Below are 23,236 nucleotides of genomic sequence, written 5' to 3' on the forward strand. Positions count from 1 at the left end.
CCCAGACAGTGTTTGAGGCAAGTTCTACCCAACACGTGATGAGAAACGTGCACTCGCAGAAAAACCAATGCCAGTAAGAGGCCCGCTGTGCCACAGTCTAGAAACTGAATGCAATTCCAGTGAAACTCTGGACAAGGTTTTCCAAAAACTTGAAACTCTAACATTTATACAAAAGGACAAACAGCCAAGAATAGCTATGACAACTCTGAAGAAAAGTGAATGTATGAATACATACAGGATGAAGGGCAGGGGAATTGCCCCAGAATATACTCAAGACTTTCTATAAAATAGGGTTTCCCAGCCTTGCCAGTAATGGCACTTTGGACCACACTTTGTGGGGCTGTCCTGTGCAATGTAGGATGTTTAACAGCCATTCCTGGCCTCTGCCCACTAGGTGCCAGTAGCACACCCTTGCCCCAGTCACAACAAGCAAAATGGTCTCCAGGGGTTGTCAAATGTCCCCTAAGGCCAGAAGTATACCCAGCTGAGAACCACTGTTTGATGAATAAGTGTTAGTATGGTTTTGGCTCAGAGGTAGAAGATAGAAGAATGAAACCGAAAAGAGAACCTAAAAAGGACTCTTCAAATAGAAACTGGCACAGACAGAAGGCAGTGTGACTTAGGTAGACAAATAGTTATCACCATGGAAGGAATTCAAATCAGATCCCTACCTCACGACATACACAAAAGTCAACTGGCAGTGGACTAAAGAGCCAAACAAAATAGAAAACTTTAAAACTTTTAGAATAAAACAAGGTAGAATGTCCTTATAACTTGCAATTAATGATTTCTTAAGCAAGACACAAAAGCATAGACCATAAACAATAAAATGGGTAAAGCTGATTGCCTAACAATAAGCTGATTTTGCAAAGACTATTCTAAAGTTGGTAAAGCAGGCAGCTATAATCCTAGTGTTGGGAGGCCAAGGCAGGAGAATTGCTTGAGGTCAGGAGTTCTTGATCAGCCTGCGTGAGACCCCGTCTCTACAAAAAAACAGGAATATTAGCTCGGTGTCATAGTATGTGCCTATAGTCCCAGCTACTTGATTGGGAGGCTGAGGCAGGAGGATTGCTTGAATCTGAGAGATTGCACTGATGGTACCACTGCACTCTAGCCCAGGAAACAGAGCAAGACCCTGTCTCAAAAAAAATAAAATAGATAAGACAAGGCACAGAATGAGAGAAGTTATCTGCATCAGATATAATCAGCAAAGATCAATATTCACAAGTATAAGGCTCAATAAAGGAAAACAAACTAATAGAAAAGTGGGCAATCAAGGAAATTAAAATTAGAGCCAAAATAACATGTCATTTCATACCAACAGATTGGCAGAAATTTAAATATCTGATACTACCAAGTGTTGACAAAGATACAGAGTAATCAGAACATGCATACAAGGCTAGGGAGATCGTCAACTGGTACACGTTTTGATAAGCAATGTGACAGAAGCCAGTAGAATTAAAGATATGTATGTCATTATGACTAGTAATCACCATGATTACATACATGCCCTAAAGCAGCAGTTCTGTACCCTAAAGCAGTTCTCAAAGTGTGGTCCCGCAGCATCACCTTGGAGCCTCCCCCACCCCTTTTTTTTTTGAGAGACAAGGCTTTTCTGGCTCTATTGCCCAGGCTGACAGCTCACTGCAATGTCCAACTCCCAGGCTCAAACCATCCTCCTGCCTCTGCCTCCTCAGTAGCTGGGACTACAGGTGCACACCACCACGTCTGGCTTTTTTATATAGACAGGATCTCGCTGTGTTGCCCAGGCTGGTCTCTAAATCCTGGCCTCAAGTGATCCTCCTCTGTTGGCCTTCCAAAGTGCTGGGATTACAGGTGTGAGCCACCACCTGGCTGGAACTTGTTGATAATACAAATCCTTGGGCCCCACCTCAGACCTACACAATCAGAAACCCTGGGGTGGGGCCCAGGGACCCACATCTGAACAGCCCTCCAGGGGACTGTGTTGCTCAAGTTTGAGAACCACTGGCCTAAAGCAACTCTTACACATGTGTATGGAGAGATGTATTATAGAAATGTCCACAGCAGCATTGTTTTTAATAAAAAAGCAAACTGGAAATAAATACCCATCAATACATGATGAATAAATTATAGCATATTTATTCAATGGAAATATATTCAGGAATGGAAGTCAAATTAGAGCATGAATGATTATCAAAATATGCATTTTGCCTGTTAATTCTATCTTTTCTAATATTACTGCTAATTTTATCACTAGCCCAAACATTACCCAATCCTCTTCCCAGGACACTGGGTCCACCAGGAACATCCTAGAGCTGAGCTGCAGTCCCCGTGCACACAGGGCCTGCCCCACAGGAAGCTGAAATCTAACTGCGGAACCCAGAGCCAGAAAATGCAAGCACAGACAGGGCACCTCCAAGGTGAGCTATTAACAAGTAACTGCACTGTCAGGATACCCTGATGCGCAGCATTAAACTGAGAGCAATGAAAATGCTTCTCTGAGAAAATGGGAATCATGTCAGGTGGAAGGTCAGACCTGGGCTGGGGTCTAAGAAAGTGCCTAATAATGTCCCAAAGGCACTTAGAACTCTGCTGGGCAGGTGCCAGGTCCCCTCTGTAACTCAGCACCTGGGGCCCTGCCCGCAGCCCTCCTTGAGCCAGAGAGGTGCCCCGCTCTGGGAGGTGGGCACAGGTGTGCCTTCACCCTTTACTCTGCTCATTTTCTGGATAAAACTTCCCCTGGCCTTGCCATAATTAAAAAAGGATGCTTTTGAAAGTGAGAAAAATTCTGACTGCTATTTCTGATTTAGTGGAATGAGTCCAAAATACCATCTCACTGTTGGAGAATTTTTATTTTGATTGATTCTTCTAAATTAAACCTCCTCATATTAATCCTTGGAGAAGAAGATTCCTCCTTAAGAAGGGACAGCGAGACTTGTCAGGGTAGGGAAGCTAAGGATGGCTCGGAATAGCCTGTGGAGAAATGCCTGAGTACTGTTTGTGGACGGCTTTTCAGCTCGAGCTGAAAAAAGAAGCTAAAAAGCACAAGGCCTCCAATTTTATTCCTCAATGCTTTCAAAACCATATATATTGCCAACATGTGCCTGACTTTTTTTTTTTATCTTAAAAAAAAAAGAACCCAACACTTTCTTGAAACCGAAAGAAAATTATTCTTGAGACACTGAGAACCATAAAGTGTAACTACTTAATATTGTATTGATATCTGTCCAGCAAGGATTCGCCAGCACTGTACTTTGCTGGCCATGGAGGCTCCTGCAGGATGGAGACCAGTCCCTGTCACCAGGCTTGCCGTCTACAGGAGGAGCAACTTCTGAACCTGCCCGCTTCTCCCTCCTCAGCCTCCCACCCGGCTGTCTGTCCACGGTCTCCCTGAGACAGCCGGAGCTTCCTCTGCGGCACTTTAGTTTTCTCTCTGCTTCGTCCGAGCCCACGGGGGCACACCCAGCAAGTGCTACGCTAAACGGCCATGCAGTTTCTATGACTCTTCATCGTGGCATCTCCTCTATGACATGAGACATTGCAGCAGTGTCTCATTATGCTCAAAATTGGGGGCTGGCCATACTGTATCTGTATGGTCTGAATGTTTGTGTCCCCCCAAACTCATGTGTTGAAACTCCTAACCCCCAATATGAGGGTATTTGGAGATGGGGCCTTTGAAAAGTAATTAGGGTGAGCTAAGGTCATGGACTCGATGAGGAGATCGGCCCCGTAAGAGACACCAGGGAGCTTCCCCTGCAGCCCGCCCCGCCGGCCACGCGAGCGCACAGTGAGAAGGCAGCCGCGCTGAGAAAGCCCTTGCCAGAAACCAACCAAGCTGGCTCCCTGATCTTGCATCTCAGGCCTCCAAGCACAGTCCAAAAATAAACTTCTGTTGTTAAAGTCATGCAGTCTGTGGTGTTTTGTTATGACAGCCCGCGGTACAGTGTCTTTCTCAGCTGCTGCCCATGACAGGACAAAAATCCCTGGAGCAAACCCTCCACTTCCTCCCGGAGGAGCCATGGAAGGCCACTGTCTGCAACTAGCACCCAACGCTGAAGTCCCTGCCCGCACACTGAGGATCACTCAGGCGAGGACAGGCTCAGGATCAGTGGGGTAGAAGAAGGGAGAAAGCTGACCCTGGAGATAAAGATGTTAAACTTCAAATCGGTACTGGCCTCCGGAAGTCAAAGCAGCATTACTCCCATCATTGATTTTCTGCATCTACACTCCAAGACACTCAGATAAACTGCTATTAATCTGTTTTCTTTACATTATTTTCCTTCCTCATGCTTTGATTTCTTCAACCTCTCCTGAGAGGGGACACAGAATTGGAAGGCAGGAAGGCACAGAGCTAGGTGGGGGGTGGGGTGAGCAAAGGCCAGGGCAAGGAGGAAGGCTGAGCACCAAGAGGCTTTGGGGGGTGAGGAGGTGTCTAGGAGGTGCTGAGACACCCAGGAGAACCCTTGGGCGCAGCTCCACACTGCTGGGGCGGCAGGCGAGGCTGCCATGCTGCCCTGAGCACCCAGGCGGGCCCTGCCCACCCGCACTGCCCCTCCCGAGGCCCCAGCTCTTCCCACGCAAAGGCCGCAGCAAGGAGCCCAGAGTCTTGACTTCTCCCCTAATCAGTCTGTTCCTTTATGTCTGGATGTTTCTTGCAGCACTGTTTAGAGAGGTAGAGACTCTAAGTGTTCAGGCAGGGAAGCCAGTTAACTATTAGGATACGCCATGACCGTGAAGATGCAGCCTTTAAAACATACCCTTTCAAAGAATTTTTTATAATGGGGAAGAACCCTATTCAATAGCAAGAAAAGTTAGATACAAATCTGTACATACGTGCAGTTGGATACCAATGAGACTCATGCACAAAAACTGGAAAGAACATACTAAGACAGTAATAGGGATTATTCTGTGCTGGAGAATTATGTATGGTCATCTTTCTTATGTTATCTTACTTTTAAAAAATATTCCAAAAAAACTACCTCCAACTAAAGACTAGATGGATAGGAAGGACAAAGCCAGGGAAGATGGCCTGGCGCATACCCTGGGGCCGCTTCACCCCACACCCTCTCTGTGGGGAGAGCCGCCCAGCACCCTCCCCACACACAGCAAGTCCCTGCCGCCAGCCGCGTCCCCAGCTCACCCCGCCTCTCCGCGATCTGCAGGTACCCGGTGGAAAGATACTGTTCCATGTCCTGCTGGAAGGCTTCCTCAAAAAACTTCTGCCGCTCCTTCAGCTTCATTTGCTGGGTGTGCTCCATTTCCAGGACCTTCTGGGCGTGCTCTGCGTCCAGTCCAGCTAAGGAAACAGCATAACGTGGGTTAAGGTCGGAAAAGGGACCGAGATAGGAAAAAGGTATAATAAACAGCCGCGCCCGGCCACACTCCACGCGGATGGTGTCGCGTGGCTTTGACACACTTGGGCTGCTGCCCCGGCCGCATGTGCAGTGGCCGCCTCGCCCCCCAATCTGCGGCGTCCGGCCGGTCTCAGGGCGGTCAGGGCCTTCGTTCCACACCTCTGCAGGAGCAGCCTTCCCACCCGGGCCGCCTGCTTGCCAGTGGCAGACGGCTGTTCACCCTTCAAGACCAACTTCTCGGGCCCCCTCAGCTGACTCGAGCGCTCCATCCTGATGTCCTCATGCCCCTCTGTGTAAACCTTTGTAGCTGACTTATAAATTACAGCGCAATAGTAACGACTTGGAGTGCCTGCAGGACTGTGACCATGTATTATTCATTTTGATATCCTGTCACCCAGCTCAGTGCCTGGCACATAGTAAGGCACTCAAGAAATGTCAAGCACGTGTAACAATGGAATAGTATTCATCCCAGAAGAGGAATGAAGTCCTGGCACCTGCTACAACATGGATGAACCTTGAGAACATTATGCTAAGTGCAATAAGCCAGTCACGAAAAGACAAATACTGTACGATTCCATGCATGGGGGGTCCAGAGAGTAGTCAAATTGCAGAGACAGAGTAGAGGGATGGCTGCCAGGGGCTGTGGAAGACGGGCATGGGGAGTTGTGTTTAATGAGCACAGAGTTTCAGTTTTACAAGATGAAGAGACTTATGGAGATGGACGGTGGCGGTGGTTATACAATATTAAGAATGTATAATGTATTTAATAACACTGAACTGTACACTTAAAAATGGTTACAATGGTAAATTATGTATGTTTTACCACAATAAAAAAAATGGTAAGAGATTTGGAGCCACAGTTTTGAGGTAACAACAAAAAAGTGAGTATAAAGCCATCATGACATATTAGAAAGTACCTAGTCTTGGCTTTTTAGTGTTTACTGACCATGCAACCTGGCTAAGCCAGTTAGCCTTTCTCATCTGAAAGTCTGGGTAGAAATATTAACCCAATATGTATATTAAACATATATAATGTGAAAGAAATTGATAAATACAATAGGCAGTGACCTGTCCAGTTAGGCCTGAGTCAGAAATACCAGGCAAGAACCACTAACACCATCAACCTTAGCTGGTCATTCAAACACAAAGCCTAAATTTTTCCAGCTGGTGAACACTTTCCAAGGGTTTAGCCTTTCCTCAGGCCATGCATGGAGAGTACAAAAAATGAAATTAGGACCAGGCGTCTACCATTATTCACTTGGTACATGGGCCAAGGGTTTTCATAAATTTGCTTTTGGATCTTAAGTCCTTTGTACTTCACAGGGGGTGCAGGCGGAGTCCTGAGGGGACCCCAGACCTCTGCCGCTTGGTGTGCCCGCCCTGCACACACCCCAGGACTGTGACTGAGATGGCTTTTACCGGGCCCAGGTGTTGCTCTATGGTAGGGCTGACTTCACCAGTGGGGACCCAGCCAGGCTCGCGAGGGGACTGGCCCTTTCCTGGAGGAAGATGTGAGGCCAGGGAGGAGGCGACACAGGGCCTGGCGCATACCCTGGGGCCGCTTCACCCCAGCTCTCTTGCTGGCTGTGGAGATGGAGGGAACATAAGGCAAGGAATGCAGGTGGCGTCTAGGCGCTGAGAGCTAGCTGACAGCCAGCAAGAGGAAAGGGCCTCTGTCCTGCAACTGCAAGGAACTAGGACTCTGGCGAACCCTGATTTCAGCCTTCAGACGGTGGGCAGAGAACTGGGTCACACCGTGCCTGGACTTCTGACCTACAGACTGTGAGCTGATAGATCTGTGTCATTTTAAACTGCCGAGTTTGTGGTGATCTATTACACAGCAATATGGGATCACTCCAAACAGGCTGTATGAATTCCAGCCCCTGCCTGAATCTGGGTGACTGAGAATCAAAAGGACAATCTGAATTCTTTCCCTTAAGCAATTATTCTGTACCACCTAGCCTGTGGCAGACACCCTTCTCTAGCAAGTTTGGCAAAAGGACAGGGTGCTATTATTCCAGAAAATCTAGTGATCTGCAGAAAATTTCAGCTACTTCACTGTCCTGGGATAAATTATATTAACAAACAATTTCGCTCAAGGCATTGTTCCCTCCAGTTCATCTGGGAGGTGGGGGCGGGGGAGTGTCTACATCTTTTGGGTGTTATTACGTAATTTTTAACAAAGAAAAAACATAGCAGATCTCACAGTGGCTCAGGTGACCTGCCTTAGTCCCTCCTCACTCTGCACATTCCCAGCACCACCTTCACAACTCCTGCATACAACATAATCCCAGATGCAGGACAGACCTTAGGACTCAGTAACAGAGTTTAGTTTTAATCTTAAATCAGGCATAGTATCTAATATTTAGAATATTATGGGCATTCTTCTTATATTCTAATCTACATCTATGCCAGGCATACAAACTAATGTTAACCAAAGCAACACAAACAGGAAAATAAATGTCCCCGACTGCATGTAATTGTACGTAAAATATTTCCCTGTGCATCCTCCTCGTGCTGTTGTAATTACTGTGTCTTCTCTACATTTCCGCATCACCCTCCCTTCTCGTCACCCGCCATCTCACATCTGTGTTCGTGGGCAAATGGTCTGACTCAGTCTCAGAGTCAAGCCCAGCTGGTCCTATCCTTTTGCAGACAGTTCTGGTGCCTCGAGTCACTTCACCTCTGCTCTCAGCAGCCACTGCGGGAGGGGCTCAGTGTCAGCGTGTCCGTATGCGCGCAAGGGCCCAGCTCAAGGCCTTGTGATGCCTCTCTCTGCTTTTCCAGGCAGAGTATTCTCTGAGTCCCAGGGAATCCACAGCCAGCAAAGTCCAGAAGTTCTGGGCAACGAGGCAGCTTTCAGTATACCAGTGCCCTGGTCTCCCACCCTTGGATGGACAATTCTAGGAATGTTCTGAACACGCCCCACAGATCCTGGAGCAAGGGCAAGCGTGAGCAGCAGCTCCAGTCATGCCTGTCTTCATTAGTTTCTCCTCCTTTGCTGTCTCACTCTCGCTGCTCCCTCCCCCTCCTGCTTCCTGGGATCACCTCCCAGACTACCTGCGGGGAAAGCAGCCTCTGTTGCCAAAGAAACCCAAGCCAGAACTCCATTGCTAACCAGAACTAACTTCATCTCTCTAAGTTGCAACTTCCTCCTCTGCACAAGGGAGGTCAAAACACCTATTTCATAAGTTCGCTGGCAGGATTAAATAAGGTAGCATATGTGAATCACCAAGCACACAGCCCTGGCCAACAGCTGACAGCCAATATTAATACCAGCATTATTTAAACAACAGGCTCTCAAAGGGGAGTGATGTGAAATATTACCAAGTATCAAGACTCACTACAACAATGAAAATCACCTGCTCTCTGCCCCCCTCAGATACTTAAGAATTAGTTACCTTTCAGTGCCCTTAATAAATCTGCAAGGAATTTAGAGTATACTCATGAGAGAAAAAAATTGAACTGAAAGGATGTCTTTTCATTTGTTTCACTTCAGCTGTCAACGTATCTGTTCAAATGCCTCATGACTGCCAAGTGCAGTAGAATAAGTCAACCCTAAAATGTATTAAGTATGCTTCAAATACTTCAAAGTTCAGTTAATCTTCTTTAAAAAAAAATAATTCCAGAATAAGCAGCTCAAAAGCAAAGATCAATATAGAAATCATTAAAGGGGTTTTAATTAAACAATATCTTTTTTAACTCAATTAAGATTTTCTACAGATACATAACTTGAAAGCATTTCATTTTTCTTAAGAATTCTGCTATTAAAAATTTGATTCTCCCATGTTTCTGAATTATAGGTACTATAGTTTTTAATCTCATTTTGTTCTACATTGGAATGAAATCCAATCAAGTCTCAACCCTTCATGGGGGAAAGGGGGTTGGATCAGGAAACTTAAAATGGCTTTAAAAATAAAGAAGCAAAAGAAAAAAAAATCACTGCTTGAAGTTTTGCAAATGCTATTCAGTAGTTTTGGAACTATCTCCAATAGCTGCCCTGCACCAGCCATGCGTTCAGGGTGATCATGTGAAAGCCAGGGCAGACATTTAAAAATAACTCTCCTGCCCAGCAGCTGAGAGAGATTTGTGCCCAGCTACATGACTGAATGAGGATGTTCTAATTGTGCTGTGGTTACCGAAATCATCCAGAGTGTGAGTCAAGAAACAAGCAAATCTGGGAGTGGTGAAATGGTGGGAGGATATTTTAAGGACAAATTTAAAATCTGGAGGTTTAACACCATCTGAATTTTAGAATGCTTATTTAAAAATATAAATTATAGAACATTTTCTACAAGGAAAAATGACCCCTTGTTCACATTTAAGATGCCATTTATTATACTGGGGAAAGCCAGGCAAATACAAAGATACAAAGGACTTCAACAAATGGCCTGAAGATTGAAAAGGAAAAACATCAGAAAAAGATGCAGTGGTTTTTCTACCAGGAGTCAGGAGTAATTATTTAATTCCATTATCAACCCAGGTCTGTGTCACTTTTTATTTCAACTCCAGATCATTGCTCAAGTTTTATCTGACTGCAACTTCCACTTTAGCTACCACTATCAATTTCAAATGGATAATTACTCAAAACAACAAAAAATTCCATTACCAGCAAAGATGGTATAATCAATTCTCAATTATATGTTTTAATGGGGCATAAGGACGGCACAAGATATATGAAACTTTACAAAAAAATACATCAAGCTCATTTCAGGAAAAAATTCAACCTATTCTACAACTAAGCCTTTTCACAGAGCTGGTAACTAACAAGAGAGTGAGGTGCTAATGGGAGCAGAGCCAGGACACACCTCTCTGTTAAAAGAGTTAACAGAAATAGCCTCAATCCAAAATGTTAAAAGAGAAACAATAACATTTCTCAGTTATATAATAAATATCTCTAAATTACATAAAGATTTAGAATATTTTTGATTCAAGATAATCAAAACTAGGAATAAACTTAAAATTCTATTTATATATTTATAAATATATTTATAAATTTAGATATTTATAATTTAGATATTTTTATATTGATTTAGGGAACATGAATTTTGTGGTACTAAAATACATGTAACGTCATCAAGACAGTGATGACGTTGTGAGTTCTCTGTAAATTTCTAAACAATTTTCTAAATACAAATAAAACAAATATCTTTCCAAACTATTTGATAAAAACAATTGCCAACAGTCTGTCAAATTATATAACTACTAAAAGACCACAGTAAATTCTGTCAGTGTGACAGAACTTAAAAGTTGAATACTAATTTTTTTATGCTTCTAATTATTTGCATTTACCAAACAGGTTTTTTTGATGCATGAACAATGTATGTATATTGTGGAAAATTTTTAGCTATTAAAAAAAACACATGTAATAGGGTGAAAATCCCTTTGAAATCACCATAAATAGATGACCACAGCAGCATCTTGGTATATAACCATCAAGGCTTTTTTTCCATCTTATTAGGATGAACTATATGAAATTGAAATATTCACTTTTTTAAGCTTTTTCCTTTGAAAAAATTATAGGTTCACAGGGTACTGTGAAGAAATGTACATCCCAAGCGTTCCCCCAATGCTAATACCTTACATAATTATGCTATAATATCAAAACCAAGAAATCCACAGAGCTTATTCAGATTTCACCAGTTGCACATGCACGTGTATGTGTGTCCGTACAGCTCTGTGCAATTTTATCACATGTACAGCCATGTATAATCACCACAATCAAGATATTCAATGTACCTTCACAAGACTCCCTCATGTCACTCTTTCATAACCATGCCCAACCTCCCCAGCCACTCAGCTGGACTCCCAATCTATAATTATGTTATTTCACAAATGTTACATAAATGGAATCATGCAGTATTTATCCTTTGGAGATTGTGTTTCTGTTCACTCAGCATATTTCCTTGGGGTTCATCCAAACCGTTGGACATACTGGTAATTTGTTCCTTTTTATTACTGAACAGAATATCATGGTATGGATGTACCACAGTTTCTTTAACCATTCACTCACTGAAGGACATCTGGGTTCTTTCCAAGTTTTGGCTATTATGAATAAAACTGCTACGAACATTTGTGTATGAGTTCCTACATGAAAATAAGTCATTTCTGTGGGGTAAATGTGCAAGATTACAGTTGCTGGGTTGTATGGGGAGTTCATTTTTCAGTTTTGAAAGGAACTGTCAAGCTATTTTCTAGAGTGGCTATTCTGGGTTTTCTAGAGTGGCTATTCCGGGCATGGGTTTACATGCCCATCATCAATGCACGAGTGATCTAGTTTCTCTGCATCCTTCCCAGCATTTGATAGGACCTACGGATTATAATACCGGAATGTCCCTAATTTGAAATCCAAAACTTTCTAAGCACTGACATGATGCTCCAAGGAAATGCTCATTGGACCATTTTAGATTTTAGCGTTTTGGATTAGCCATGCTCAACGGTAAGTACATAATGCAAATACTCCAAAACCCCCAAATCCGAAATACTCCTGGTTCCAAGCATTCTGGATAAGGGATATTCAACCAGCACAGAGAATCTGTCTCCCTTCCCCTTTCTCCCCCTAGAATATGTACGCCTGTTAGAAATAAATTTCAGCTTCTTCTTAAATATACTTTCAATAACTACTATGTTTCTAAGTGTACTTTTAGTTCCTTAAGACAGTTTCCTTTTTTTTTCTAATTTACTTTTCTTTACATTTGGGCTTAATAAAATATATTTAAGAAAAATTTCATTCAGAAACTGAGGACTTGTTAAGGAATGACAAAATAGATAAGATTTCCTTCTAGTTTTAAAGCCCACTTTTTCTGTAGTTTTACCTTTTAACAGTTATGTTTTCTATCTTAGTTTTCAAAATAAGACACACTCAACCATTTTAAAATTCTTCCCAATCTCCTGCCCACACCTAAACAAGTTGAATACAAGTTGTCTCAGATTGGACCAAAAAGAGACTTTTAAAAGTATTTTCCTAGAATTGGGGCTTTTTTACTTATGTATTTTTAAAATATCAACTTCTGTACCCTGTGTTTCTATAGTTTAAAAAGTTTTATGTACAGCATTCATCAGTAGTTTCTAAGACGGACATAATTATTTTTATAACATACATACATTATTTCTATGAATATTCTAAAGTATTACATAGCCATTATTCCTCAGAATTCATATCTGGGGAAAAGTTTCTACGTACACATTTTTAAAAGTTAACACATTTTTAAAAAGAAAGTTAAATGACTTTTTTACAGAACTGTTCTTTACCCTCACTCCAACACACACACACACACACCCCTTACATACATTTATCAAGTATTAAATAAATGGTACTTATTTTATTTCTTTTACATGCAACTAAGAAAAGATGATTCTTACCTAAAATATAGTAGTTTAGAATAATGGCAGGTTTTCTGCAGTCAGAATAAATAACTTTTACACAACAAGGAACTCATGGCAACTACTGAGTTGTTCACAAAGATAAGTAATTAAGAACAGCTACTGGAAGTGCTGTTTCCTAAATCCGTGTCACAGGAAACACTATTCTAGTATCTAAGCTTCTGGAACACTTTTACAATTTCTATCAATTACCCAAAGGAAATGACCACTATCTAGAGTATTAGCAAAATAAACACTGCAGAATCATGATGAATATGAGAAGGCTGCCAGAAATAGTAAGACAGAATGTACAACTGCACCTTATCTTTTATGGGAGGGGCAAGGCAGTTTAGAAGACCTGTCTGACTGCAGGGCCAGTTCATGGTGCAGGTCTGAGCAAACCACTCACCACTCACCCCCTCGAGATTTCCCATTAGGAGGAGGAGGGAGGTTGGATGACATGGATCAGAAAGTCGCTTCCAGTTCTTAAATGCAAAGATTCTATTTTTATTTACTTTTGATTGGAGCAGGAAGGGGTAATCCCAAATCGTGCCTAGGTTTTAGTAAAATTAAATGAACATCAGGTTAGCATTAAGGAATTTAGGACCTTCTGAGTTAGACAATGACATTTCAAGACAATTAGATTTAATTATCAACCAAAACCTAAAGGTATTTTTGAATTCATTTTCCTGGTCATTTTATTATTTATTTAAAGAACGATTAGGACCAAAAAGCTTAAGATAAATGGATCACTGAGAAATGCAATCTGTGGTTGAGGCTATGTAAGTTTTTAACCTGTTCGAAATTAACAGACTTAAGTTAGGAGGTTACTAACAGTAGGGCTCAGTGGCCTACACGAGTCCAGAAAGCATGAGGGTTGCTGCTCTCTGCAGGGGATCAACAAATAACTACACAGATAAGATGGGATGAGTCACAGTTTGAAGAAGTGGTTCAACTTTATTTGAAAATGCCATTCTGTGTTATGCTGAGAAAAGATAATTTTTACAGAAACAATATAAAAATGCCATATGAAATATCTAGAGTATTGTTCTTTTTTTAATTTTTGGTAAGGCTTGAAAAAACTCCAGTCTAGAAATTTTGTGTTACAGATATTTAGACAAGAGCCCAATTTCCTAGGATTTTTAAGCCACATCTGACACTTTCCTGAATTTTAACTACGGTATTGGCCTACTTACTAACAATTATTTGGGGAAAAAAACAGGATAAGTTTAGATTACTACAGGAATCCTTTCGAAATCAAAAAAGAGGGTTTTTTCTTTTCTTTTTTTTCTAATTTCTTTTTTTGGGGGGGCAATGGACTGACTGATGGAAGAGGGTTTTTTTCTTAAATGCTGCATGAAAGACTTTAGAAAAAGAAGTATAAACCAACTGTCTGTGTCTATGAGTGAAAATTAGTTACTAAACAGTCCATTAAAAGGGGTTACAGAGACACTAAACCAGTGGTTGTTCTCAACATTTAGCAGCATCCAAATCACCTAGAGGGCTGGTAAACAGAGATTTTAGGATACCATGCACAGGGTCTCTGATTCTAGAAATCTAGTAGAGCCAAGAATTTGCATTTTCTAACCAATTCCCAGGTAATGGTGATGCTGCTGGTGCAAGGGCCAGACTTTGAGAACCACTACTCTAGGTAAATTGTATCTGTACAAGCACTTCATCACATCATTTAAATTTTTACTTTGTACAAATATTTATACAATGGAAAAAATAAGATGAGGAAGCTAGTACAATTCATGGAAATAACAGAAATGTCATCTCCTTAACTCTCTTTAAAATATCTATGAAATTATCAAAAAGGAAAACCTCCAGCAGCAACCAAAATGCATAATCATAAACAAGCATTACCTATGTCATCACTACTGATGACAGTAATTCCCTCCTTAGCAGCTCTACCATACTCAGTGGAATCTATTACAGCCCTTTACCAACCTTGGTGGCTTCCATACAGGCAGATGCAAAACCCCTTGTGACCAGATCTGTGCTTTCTCCTGAATTCTAGACATACCCATGGGTGGGTTCTCACCCTCTCCATTTTCAGGGACAACACAGAGAGGTTTTCAAACCATCTCCATTTAGACATTCATGTAAATGATATAAAATTAATATTTGTATTTTAAACTAACAGACACAACTCTGGCAAATACAAATTTTTTAAGGACAAGAGAAACTACACACACCCAAAGTGGGATATGAGAAAGAGGATAAATGCCAACAGATGCCAAAAGATGTAATACTTAGGGTTATCCAGAATTTTTACAACCAGAAATTTCTATTAATCAACACTTTTAAGCTTCATCAATATAACTAAGCATAATGGTATACTAAGGCATTCAAAGATTTTAAGAGCTTTCTAAATTATTAAAAAAATTTATAATACAATCTACTGCTTTGAAAATTGGTCGTCTTTGACAGACTGATAAATATCAATGGATAAACACTTTGAATTAACCAGAAACTTCCCAACCTTGATAATGTGGTATGCGTATTATTCAATGTAAACAATTCACATTAAAAAGTTTTAGAAGAGCACTCGAATGTTTATAGCAGCACAATTCCTAATTGCAAGGCTGTGGAAACAGCCCAAGTGTCCATCAATCCAAGAATGGATTAATAAAATGTGGTATATGTACACCATGGAGTACTATTCAGCTCTAAAAAACAATGGTGACATAGCGCATCTTATATTTTCCTGGTTAGAGCTGGAACCCATACTATTTTTTTTTTTTTTTTTTTTTTTTTGAGACAGAGTCTCCCTTTGTTGCCCAGGCTAGAGTGAGTGCCATGGCGTCAGCCTAGCTCACAGCAACCTCAAACTCCTGGGCTCGAGCGATCCTTCTGCCTCAGCCTCCCAAGTAGCTGGGACTACAGGCATGCGCCACCATGCCCGGCTAATTTTTTATATATATATCAATTGGCCAATTAATTTATTTCTATTTATAGTAGAGACGGGGTCTCGCTCTTGCTCAGGCTGGTTTCGAACTCCTGACCTTGAGCAATCCGCCCGCCTCGGCCTCCCAAGAGCTAGGATTACAGGCGTGAGCCACAGCGCCCGGCCTGGAACCCATACTATTAAGTGAAGTTTCCCAAGAATGGAAAAACGAGCACCACATATACTCACCAGCAAATTGGTATTAACTGAACAGCACCTAAGTGGTCACACAGGTACTACAGTAATAGGATATTGGGCAGGTGGGAGGGGGGCGGGTATATACATACATAATGAGTGAGATGTGCACGATGTGGGGGATGGTCATGATGGAGACTCAGACTTGTGGGGGGAGGGCGGGAAATGGGCATTTATTGAAACCTTAAAATCTGTACCCCCATAATATGCTGAAATAAAAAAAAAAGTTTTAGAAGAACTCAACCTTTAATATTTCAAATTATTGATAACATTCAAAGAATAATTTTAATCTCTATAATTTTTCATGGTGTGATATTTTTTGAAACATTCACCCACATGAAGACCTGGCTTACATTCACATGTTTCACAAATATAAATCATCTCTCTTCTTCCTCCTTTGATTTTTCTGTTAGAACAAACAACACAATCTTTTTCGTTTTTGTTAGGGTGAGGTGTGATTATATGGAGCTTTCCATCTAAACATTGCTCTAAGTTAGTGGATAATAATCTACCCGTGGAAGTTAGTGTATCATCTCTGCATTTACATTTTACTTATCCTTTCATGCTAATGAAAACAAGAAAAGATACTGGAAAAATAGATAAAAATCCTCCTTCCCCCTGCAGTGAAACGTGTTGAGTGTGGCTCGACATACGAGCTGCTACCGATGCTAACCGTGTCGAGTCACACTTGACATCCGAGTGCAAAGGGTTAAATACAAAATGAAGTTGCAAATAAAAGCACTCAGAAAGATTTTAGGATCTATGATTTGAGCATTTCTATCTGAGAAACAAAGCTGATTTTCTGGCCAGGCATGGTGGCTCACGCCTGTAATCCTAGCACTCTGGGAGGCCGAGGCAGGTGGATCGTTTCAGCTCAGGAGTTCGAGACCAGCCTGAGCAAGAGCCAGACCCTGTCTCTACTAAAATTAGAAAGAAATTACTTGTACAGCTAAAAATATATAGAAAAAATTAGCCGGGCATGGTGGCACATGCCTGTAGTCCCAGCTACTCAGGAGGCTGAGGCAGAAGGATTGCTCGAGCCCAGGAGTTTGAGGTTGCTGTGAGCTAGGCTGACATCACCACACTCTAGCCCAGGCAACAGAGTGAGACTCTGTCTCAAAAAAAAAAAAAAAAAAAAAAAAAAAAAGCTGATTTTCTTCTTCTTAAAGGGAACCTGAAACATCAAAGCCCAGACACAGGGAAGCTGGCTGTGGGCAGCAAGTGCAGTGGACCTGGTGTCTTGGTGGTAGCCCTTCCCGCCTGCCCTCCTCACTCCCTCTGAACCCCACGGCCGCCTTGGTCCTCCCCTCTTGGAGTTCATTTTCCTGTTCTCACCGGGTTGCATTATCTTTTTTTCCAGCATGCTATACTCAGCTAGCTGTCCACCAAGACCAAGCCCTGTGAAAAGTTTTAACAAGACAGGATCCTTTCAACTCTTCAGAGCCAAGATTCAGTATTTTTAGGTCTAGTATCTCCCAGGGACATTTGCATTTTAATAGGACACTATAGAATCCAAAGCCTTTAAAGCTCAAGGAATAAAGCTACAGGGAGGAATCACTTCTCATCTTTTTGGGCAGGGGCTCCTGCCTCTAGATGGCCCAACACCGCACACTGTGGCCCACCTCCTGACTTGGCCAGCCCCACCTCCACTTCAATAACTGCTCCTGCCCAAAGGGGACAGTGCCTTATCCTGACACCTGCAGTTCCCCACAGTCCACCAGTGGGACTCCAGAAAGTCACAATCATGTTTAAGATGTCACCTTAGTGTAATGATTCTCAACATTAATTAGAATAATCCAGATATTAGATTTCTTTTGATTTTAATATCACTGAAGAATACTTTCATTACAAACAACCACTCATAGAGATATTTTCACTCATACTGCCTTGATTTCAAATTAAATAGTTCCAAAGTTACAATATAGGACAATGGGTTTCAAACCTTTTCAAGTTTAAGAGTGGGTGTACTTTTTCTGGCAATTTACTGTGAAAATATCTGACAACAAAAATCTATTATGAATTCAGTCGCACTTCAAATAGCTTTGAATTTGATTTCCCACAACATTTATACACATTTCAAACAGAATACTACATATACTTGCAATGCAAAATATTTATCACATAGGACACACAGCTCAAAATGCTTTTGGGTCCAAGGGCCTCTCGTTATAAATGTCCTCATGCCACCAGCTGCAAATATTCTGCCTCTAAAAGGTTCAGTGACAGTCAAATCTCAGCATGCTTGAAAGCTGATCATATCTGTTGGAAACCTCATTATTTCCAGAAAATATTTTAGAAATGGGGATTTATCACTTTCAATTACAAGCTGTTGAAGGCTTATGAATAAGTGACTTATGAATAAATTAGTATCATGAGTGGCTGCCTTGGTGCCCTCCTTCCTGCCAGCTAATGAGGTCAGAATGAGAGCTGGATCCTGTCCTTCCCAGGCAGGCGGGTGAGCCCACAAGCAGAGGAAGACGCCACATGAGGAGGGGAGTGTCAGAGTGGGCAGCCTGTTCAGTAGTCTGAGGCTTCTCACCTTCCTTTGTAAACTTCCTGAATTTCACCAATGAGACATTTGTGTGTTTTAGCATGGCCCTTCTCAGCAAGTAGAATACTGTCACTGGGGAGCTCTGAGGAAACCGTAACATTCAGCACAGCGTGAATCCGTTTGTGGGGCCTGCTTCTCCCCCGCCACTTCCGTAGGATTAACTGCTGTGTAGATGGCGCAGGAAACGGGCAGGGAGAGAGGACGTGAAGAATGAGCAGGGGTGGAGGGGGACGGGGCAGCCGGTGGGGGCCGCAGCAGGGCTTTGGGCCGCCAAGAAGGGGTTGGTACCCGGCAGCCAGAGGGACGCGAGACAGACGAGTACGAAATGCTGAAGATGCACCGTTCCTGATTCAAATCAGTGTTCAGAGGTTGTTTCCCCTCTGCCCGTCCTGTTTTCTCCTGGCTCCTCAAGTATGTCATGGGTAGTGAAGACTTTTACCAGAACAGCTGAGAGACTGAGCCGCTCTTCAGGAAGTATCCCTGTGAAGCCGCGTTCCCAGCCACACAAGAACGGCACACAGCAGACGGTTCTCCAAAGAAGCCCCGTGCCCCCGACTTGGTGACTGAGTTCTACTGTTCGAGGGCCCTGCACTCAGCAAACGTCGCTCATCCTGCGCGTCTCAGCTCGACTGCTCCCTTCTCTGACTAAACCAAGGAGATCCAGGCTCTCTTCCCTCCACGCTCCGTGTGACTGGCACCTCAGCGTTGCCGACACACGCCTGCCCCTAACTCCACTAGACGCTCAGTTCCTTGAGGGCAGACACTGCGTGCGTCTCTCAACCTGGCAGCTTTAGTGCCTGCCACAGAGTTGGTGCTCAGCAAGGGCGACACATGTACTGGAAACAATCACAAAACGGGCCACACAGGAAATGTCAAATGGCAGGAGCAGGGAAGCACCAGCCTCACAGTGCATAGGAATAGGCCTTCAATCGGCCGCTTGATCCCAAAGCTGCAGCAGGCAAGCACAGCAGGCCAGATGTGTGAGGTGCAGTTGCAGAAGGTAAACAGCACACAACAGCTCGGGAAACAGCAGCCCAGCTGACAGGAAACACCAGCATACCATTATATGAGCTGAAAACAAACCCGTATAATCACCGGAGCTAAAAGTGGGAGCAGGAAGTGACTACAACGGCCTTTCAGGGACAGGCAATGGACAATGATGTCACATGATAAGTGCGGTACCCATCCAAAAACACCTGCACTTAACAAGATTCATTTCAGCACAAAAGTACCAGTGCCCAAGTACTATGGGAAAGTTGGCCAAGAAACCTATAATGCATTAAAAATAGCATTCCAAAAATAATAAATCACACCCAAATTATCAATAAAATATAGCCTCTGGATTGTTCTCCCCAAATCATGCAAAGAACCTTCCCTTGGTGTTGACAACTACTGACAGTAGGCAGGGAGGCTGGCAGAATACTGAGAGCTTACTTGGCATAGGACCAACCTGCATCCATTCACTGAAAGGCTCAACACATGCAAGACGTTATGTGAACTCCCTTACAGGTACCCAGTTAAGATGAGAGCAGTTCATATACAAGAAGCCTATTGCTGTGAGAAAAGTGTAACTTATAAACTGAGCTAACATTCCTAAAATAAGACTCATGGTGTTTTGAAAACTGTGATGTGAGAATGTCTTTTTCATGCAGTTTCCTGATATGTTGAAATTCTTTAGAATGAAGATTTGCCCACCAGTCCAACAGACAAAAATAAGTTATTTTCTTGGAGTACTCTGTGGTAGGAACTCAAGAGTGACTGTGAAATGGGTGAATCAGTGATTAATTACAAGACGAGAGTAAAAGAGCACAGGACTCAAGAAGAGATACCCACACAAGAAAAAGTTTAGTCTAAGTCAAAGAATTCGAGATCTTAATTCAGAAGTGCTTCTGGTCTGGTCTCCAATACATGTACATTTGTCTTCTAGTCACCCAGACAGGTGCTTCTAGTGCGCACGTGGGCTTGGCTGCAGACACGGCGCCCGCAGTCTGCAGGCCTGCCTCAGCCTTTGCTCTCGTGGCCTGGAGCGCCACTCCGGCTTCCCACTCAGAGCTGGGCATCCCTGCCCCACCTGGCACACCCTCCAGGACCCTGACCCACCCCCATCGCCAGACAGAAGTGCCTGCAGCAGGGCTCACTGCCTCGAGGGGCCCCGACCTAGACCTCAGCGCTCCCGGCCCTGGACTCCAGCCGTCAGACTGCTTGTCTCTTGTTCATCTCTTGTTACAGGGGTCTCAGCCATGAATCTACAATGGGTGAGGAAAAGATACCCCCCCCCACATGAGTACACACACAAGAGATGAAATGTTTTCCAACTTAACTAGAATCTCTTGACTTTGATGGTCAAAAAGATCCTACATTTTACCAATTAGGACATTAAGATTTTAAAATGAGCTAGCAAAGTGATTTCAATTTCATGTTCTATTTTTCTTAAACAGCATTTCATTTGCCTCTTTATAATCTAAGTCAAGAGAAACCTTTGACTCTCTGTATACTTCAGAAAAATGATAGAAAGGAAATATGTTCCTATGTATCAACTGCCAATATAGAATAGAAAGCACTTAGTAAAAAATAATACATGTTTTAGTTTTCTGCACAAGTCACTTCTCACCGTTGGCTTAAAAATTCCAGTGCCTTCTATTTTAAAAGATAAAACGAACTAGATTTATTGTAATTCTTTTGAGAAGTAATTTGCTTCTATTAATTCACTAAGTCAACTGAAGGACACTCTTGGAAAAATCATAGAAAATATGCTTCCACATTTTATATTTCAGAACTGAAATAAAAGTTCAGAGTTTAAAGTAGATACTACAGTCCTTGAATACAATTATCTTTTGCTGAATGAGTGGATCAGAGCTCACAGTTGGTGTCACTGGCATTGTTCTCTCTATTGACCAGACCCGTCACATTTTCCCTGATGGCCCCCCGAATTAACAGAACAGGTGGGTCAATCCTAGACTACTGTGAGTCTGAACTATGAGCCAGTTTACCCAAAGATTTTCTTTTCTGCAACAAAGGGACCCAACCTTCTATTTGATGGGGCCCACACCATGCCACCCCAAAATATGACTGTAGGAGACCTGGATATTGCCACCCTAAACGTGCTTCTCTGACATAAGAATTATCTGGAGAAACAGCAGCCACGGGAGAAGCTCTAAAAACAAAGCAGAAGTTACCCTTCTGTAAGAGAAATTTAACTGTAAAGAAAATCTCCATTTGCAAGGGGATCTCCCTCCCTGCACCAGGAAGAGAAGGATGACTCAATCAACAGACTCTGAACAATGGGAAAGGTACGGAATTGATCTTGTTTACTGACTTTTCCTGGTAACCACCCCATAACTTTCCTTCCAATACGCCTGCTTTTTCTGTTTCAGGTGAAGATGCTACATGGAGTTCTAAGCCACCTCTGAGTAACTGAGAGTTACTCAGTTTTCCCTGAGTATCACCAATGTATACATGGGGGTCATGTATTAATAAACTTCTGTTAGTTTCTCTCTCGTTAATCTATCTTTTATCGTAGGAGCCTCAGCTGAGAACTTATTAATAAAAGAGCAGAGGGAAAATTATTTTTCTGCCTCTAATGCCTCTTCTCCAATTCCACACTCACTCCCAATACCCTATAAAATCTGAATGAGCCTTACTCTGTACCCCTCCCCACACCACCTGCCTATAACCAACCTCACCCCCACACCGGTCTTTGTTTCAGTAAACAATGGTATTTCAGCCTGAAGTCTGAACTACCCTCTGAGATTCACTCTTGGAGATTTTACACTTTGAGATTTCCCTCAGTATCTCCTATGTACACAGGAGGTCTGCCTGTGATTAAACTTCTGATTGTTTTCTGTTGTTAACCTGTCCTTTATTACAAGGGTCTGTGTCCCAACTAAAAATAATGAGGGGTAGAGAGAAAATTATTTTTCTTCCCCACATATGTATATAGCAGAGTGCTTGGCATATAGTCAGTACTTACATCTGAAAAAAACCATGATATGGATGTATGGAAGAATAAGTAACTTGCTTTCAAATTTTTCCCAAAGTTTTATGAAAGGAGGAAACACTGAAGATGTTTAGACTAAACTGCTGTGTGGAGGCTGCCAGGACTGTCTCCCAGTAAAGAAAGCTCAAGGAGCAGAACCAAAAAGAGGTGTGTGCAGGGGAGAATGGAAGGGAAGCCACAAAAACTAGCACAATCACCCTTATTATAATCTCCTGGCTGGCAAGCCTAACCATGCACCATTCATGGCAGGTAGGCTCTCAAAGGTCCCTAATATTTTCTCTTTGCCCAATTCCCCTAAGTCTAACCTGCCATCATCTCTCACTAACTGGTCAACAGCCTCTTAACCGGCCAATCCAACACTGGCCCTCTTCCAATCCTTTTTTCCACACAGCAGCCAGAATTCTTTTTCTGTAGAGCAAATCTGATCTTGTCTCCCTGCCTACGAAATCCTCTTCCTGAGCCTATTGCTGTGGTCCCACCAGGCCCCACCGGATAAATGCACACACTCCACTCCAGCCTTCCTGACCTGCTCCTAGCTCTTCAAACTGGACACAGTCACATAGCACATGCTCTTTCCTCTAGCTGGAATCTCTTCCCTCCCTTTAGCTCCTACTCAGCTTCCAGATCTCAGCTAAAGTACCACTTCCTCAGAGAAGAATTTTATGACCTCCCCAATTAAGTGAAACCTAACCTATTATAAAATTTCATTTGAAACTTCTGAAGAAAACAGATCTTCAAGGCCTCAGGTTACATAAACATTTCTTGAATATAGTGGCAAAAGCATAATTCATAAACAAAGAAAATGATAAAATGGACTTCAAAATTAAAAAGTTTTGTACTTCAAA

At 42.5% G+C, this 23,236-nt stretch overlaps 1 protein-coding gene across 2 annotated transcripts in view; it reads right to left on the minus strand.

The window, feature by feature from the left end:
• Positions 1-23,236, minus strand: part of DTNBP1 (dystrobrevin binding protein 1) — a 129,359-nt gene that overhangs the window by 5,994 nt on the left and 100,129 nt on the right. For both annotated transcript variants that reach the window (XM_012753527.3, XM_020280121.2), the window contains exon 8: positions 5,123-5,278. In XM_012753527.3, the coding sequence (XP_012608981.3) occupies positions 5,123-5,278 (156 nt within the window). The remainder of the gene's footprint in view (positions 1-5,122; positions 5,279-23,236) is intronic.

The sequence above is a fragment of the Microcebus murinus genome, chromosome 15, assembly GCF_040939455.1.
Source record: "Microcebus murinus isolate Inina chromosome 15, M.murinus_Inina_mat1.0, whole genome shotgun sequence".
Lineage (NCBI taxonomy): Eukaryota > Metazoa > Chordata > Mammalia > Primates > Cheirogaleidae > Microcebus > Microcebus murinus.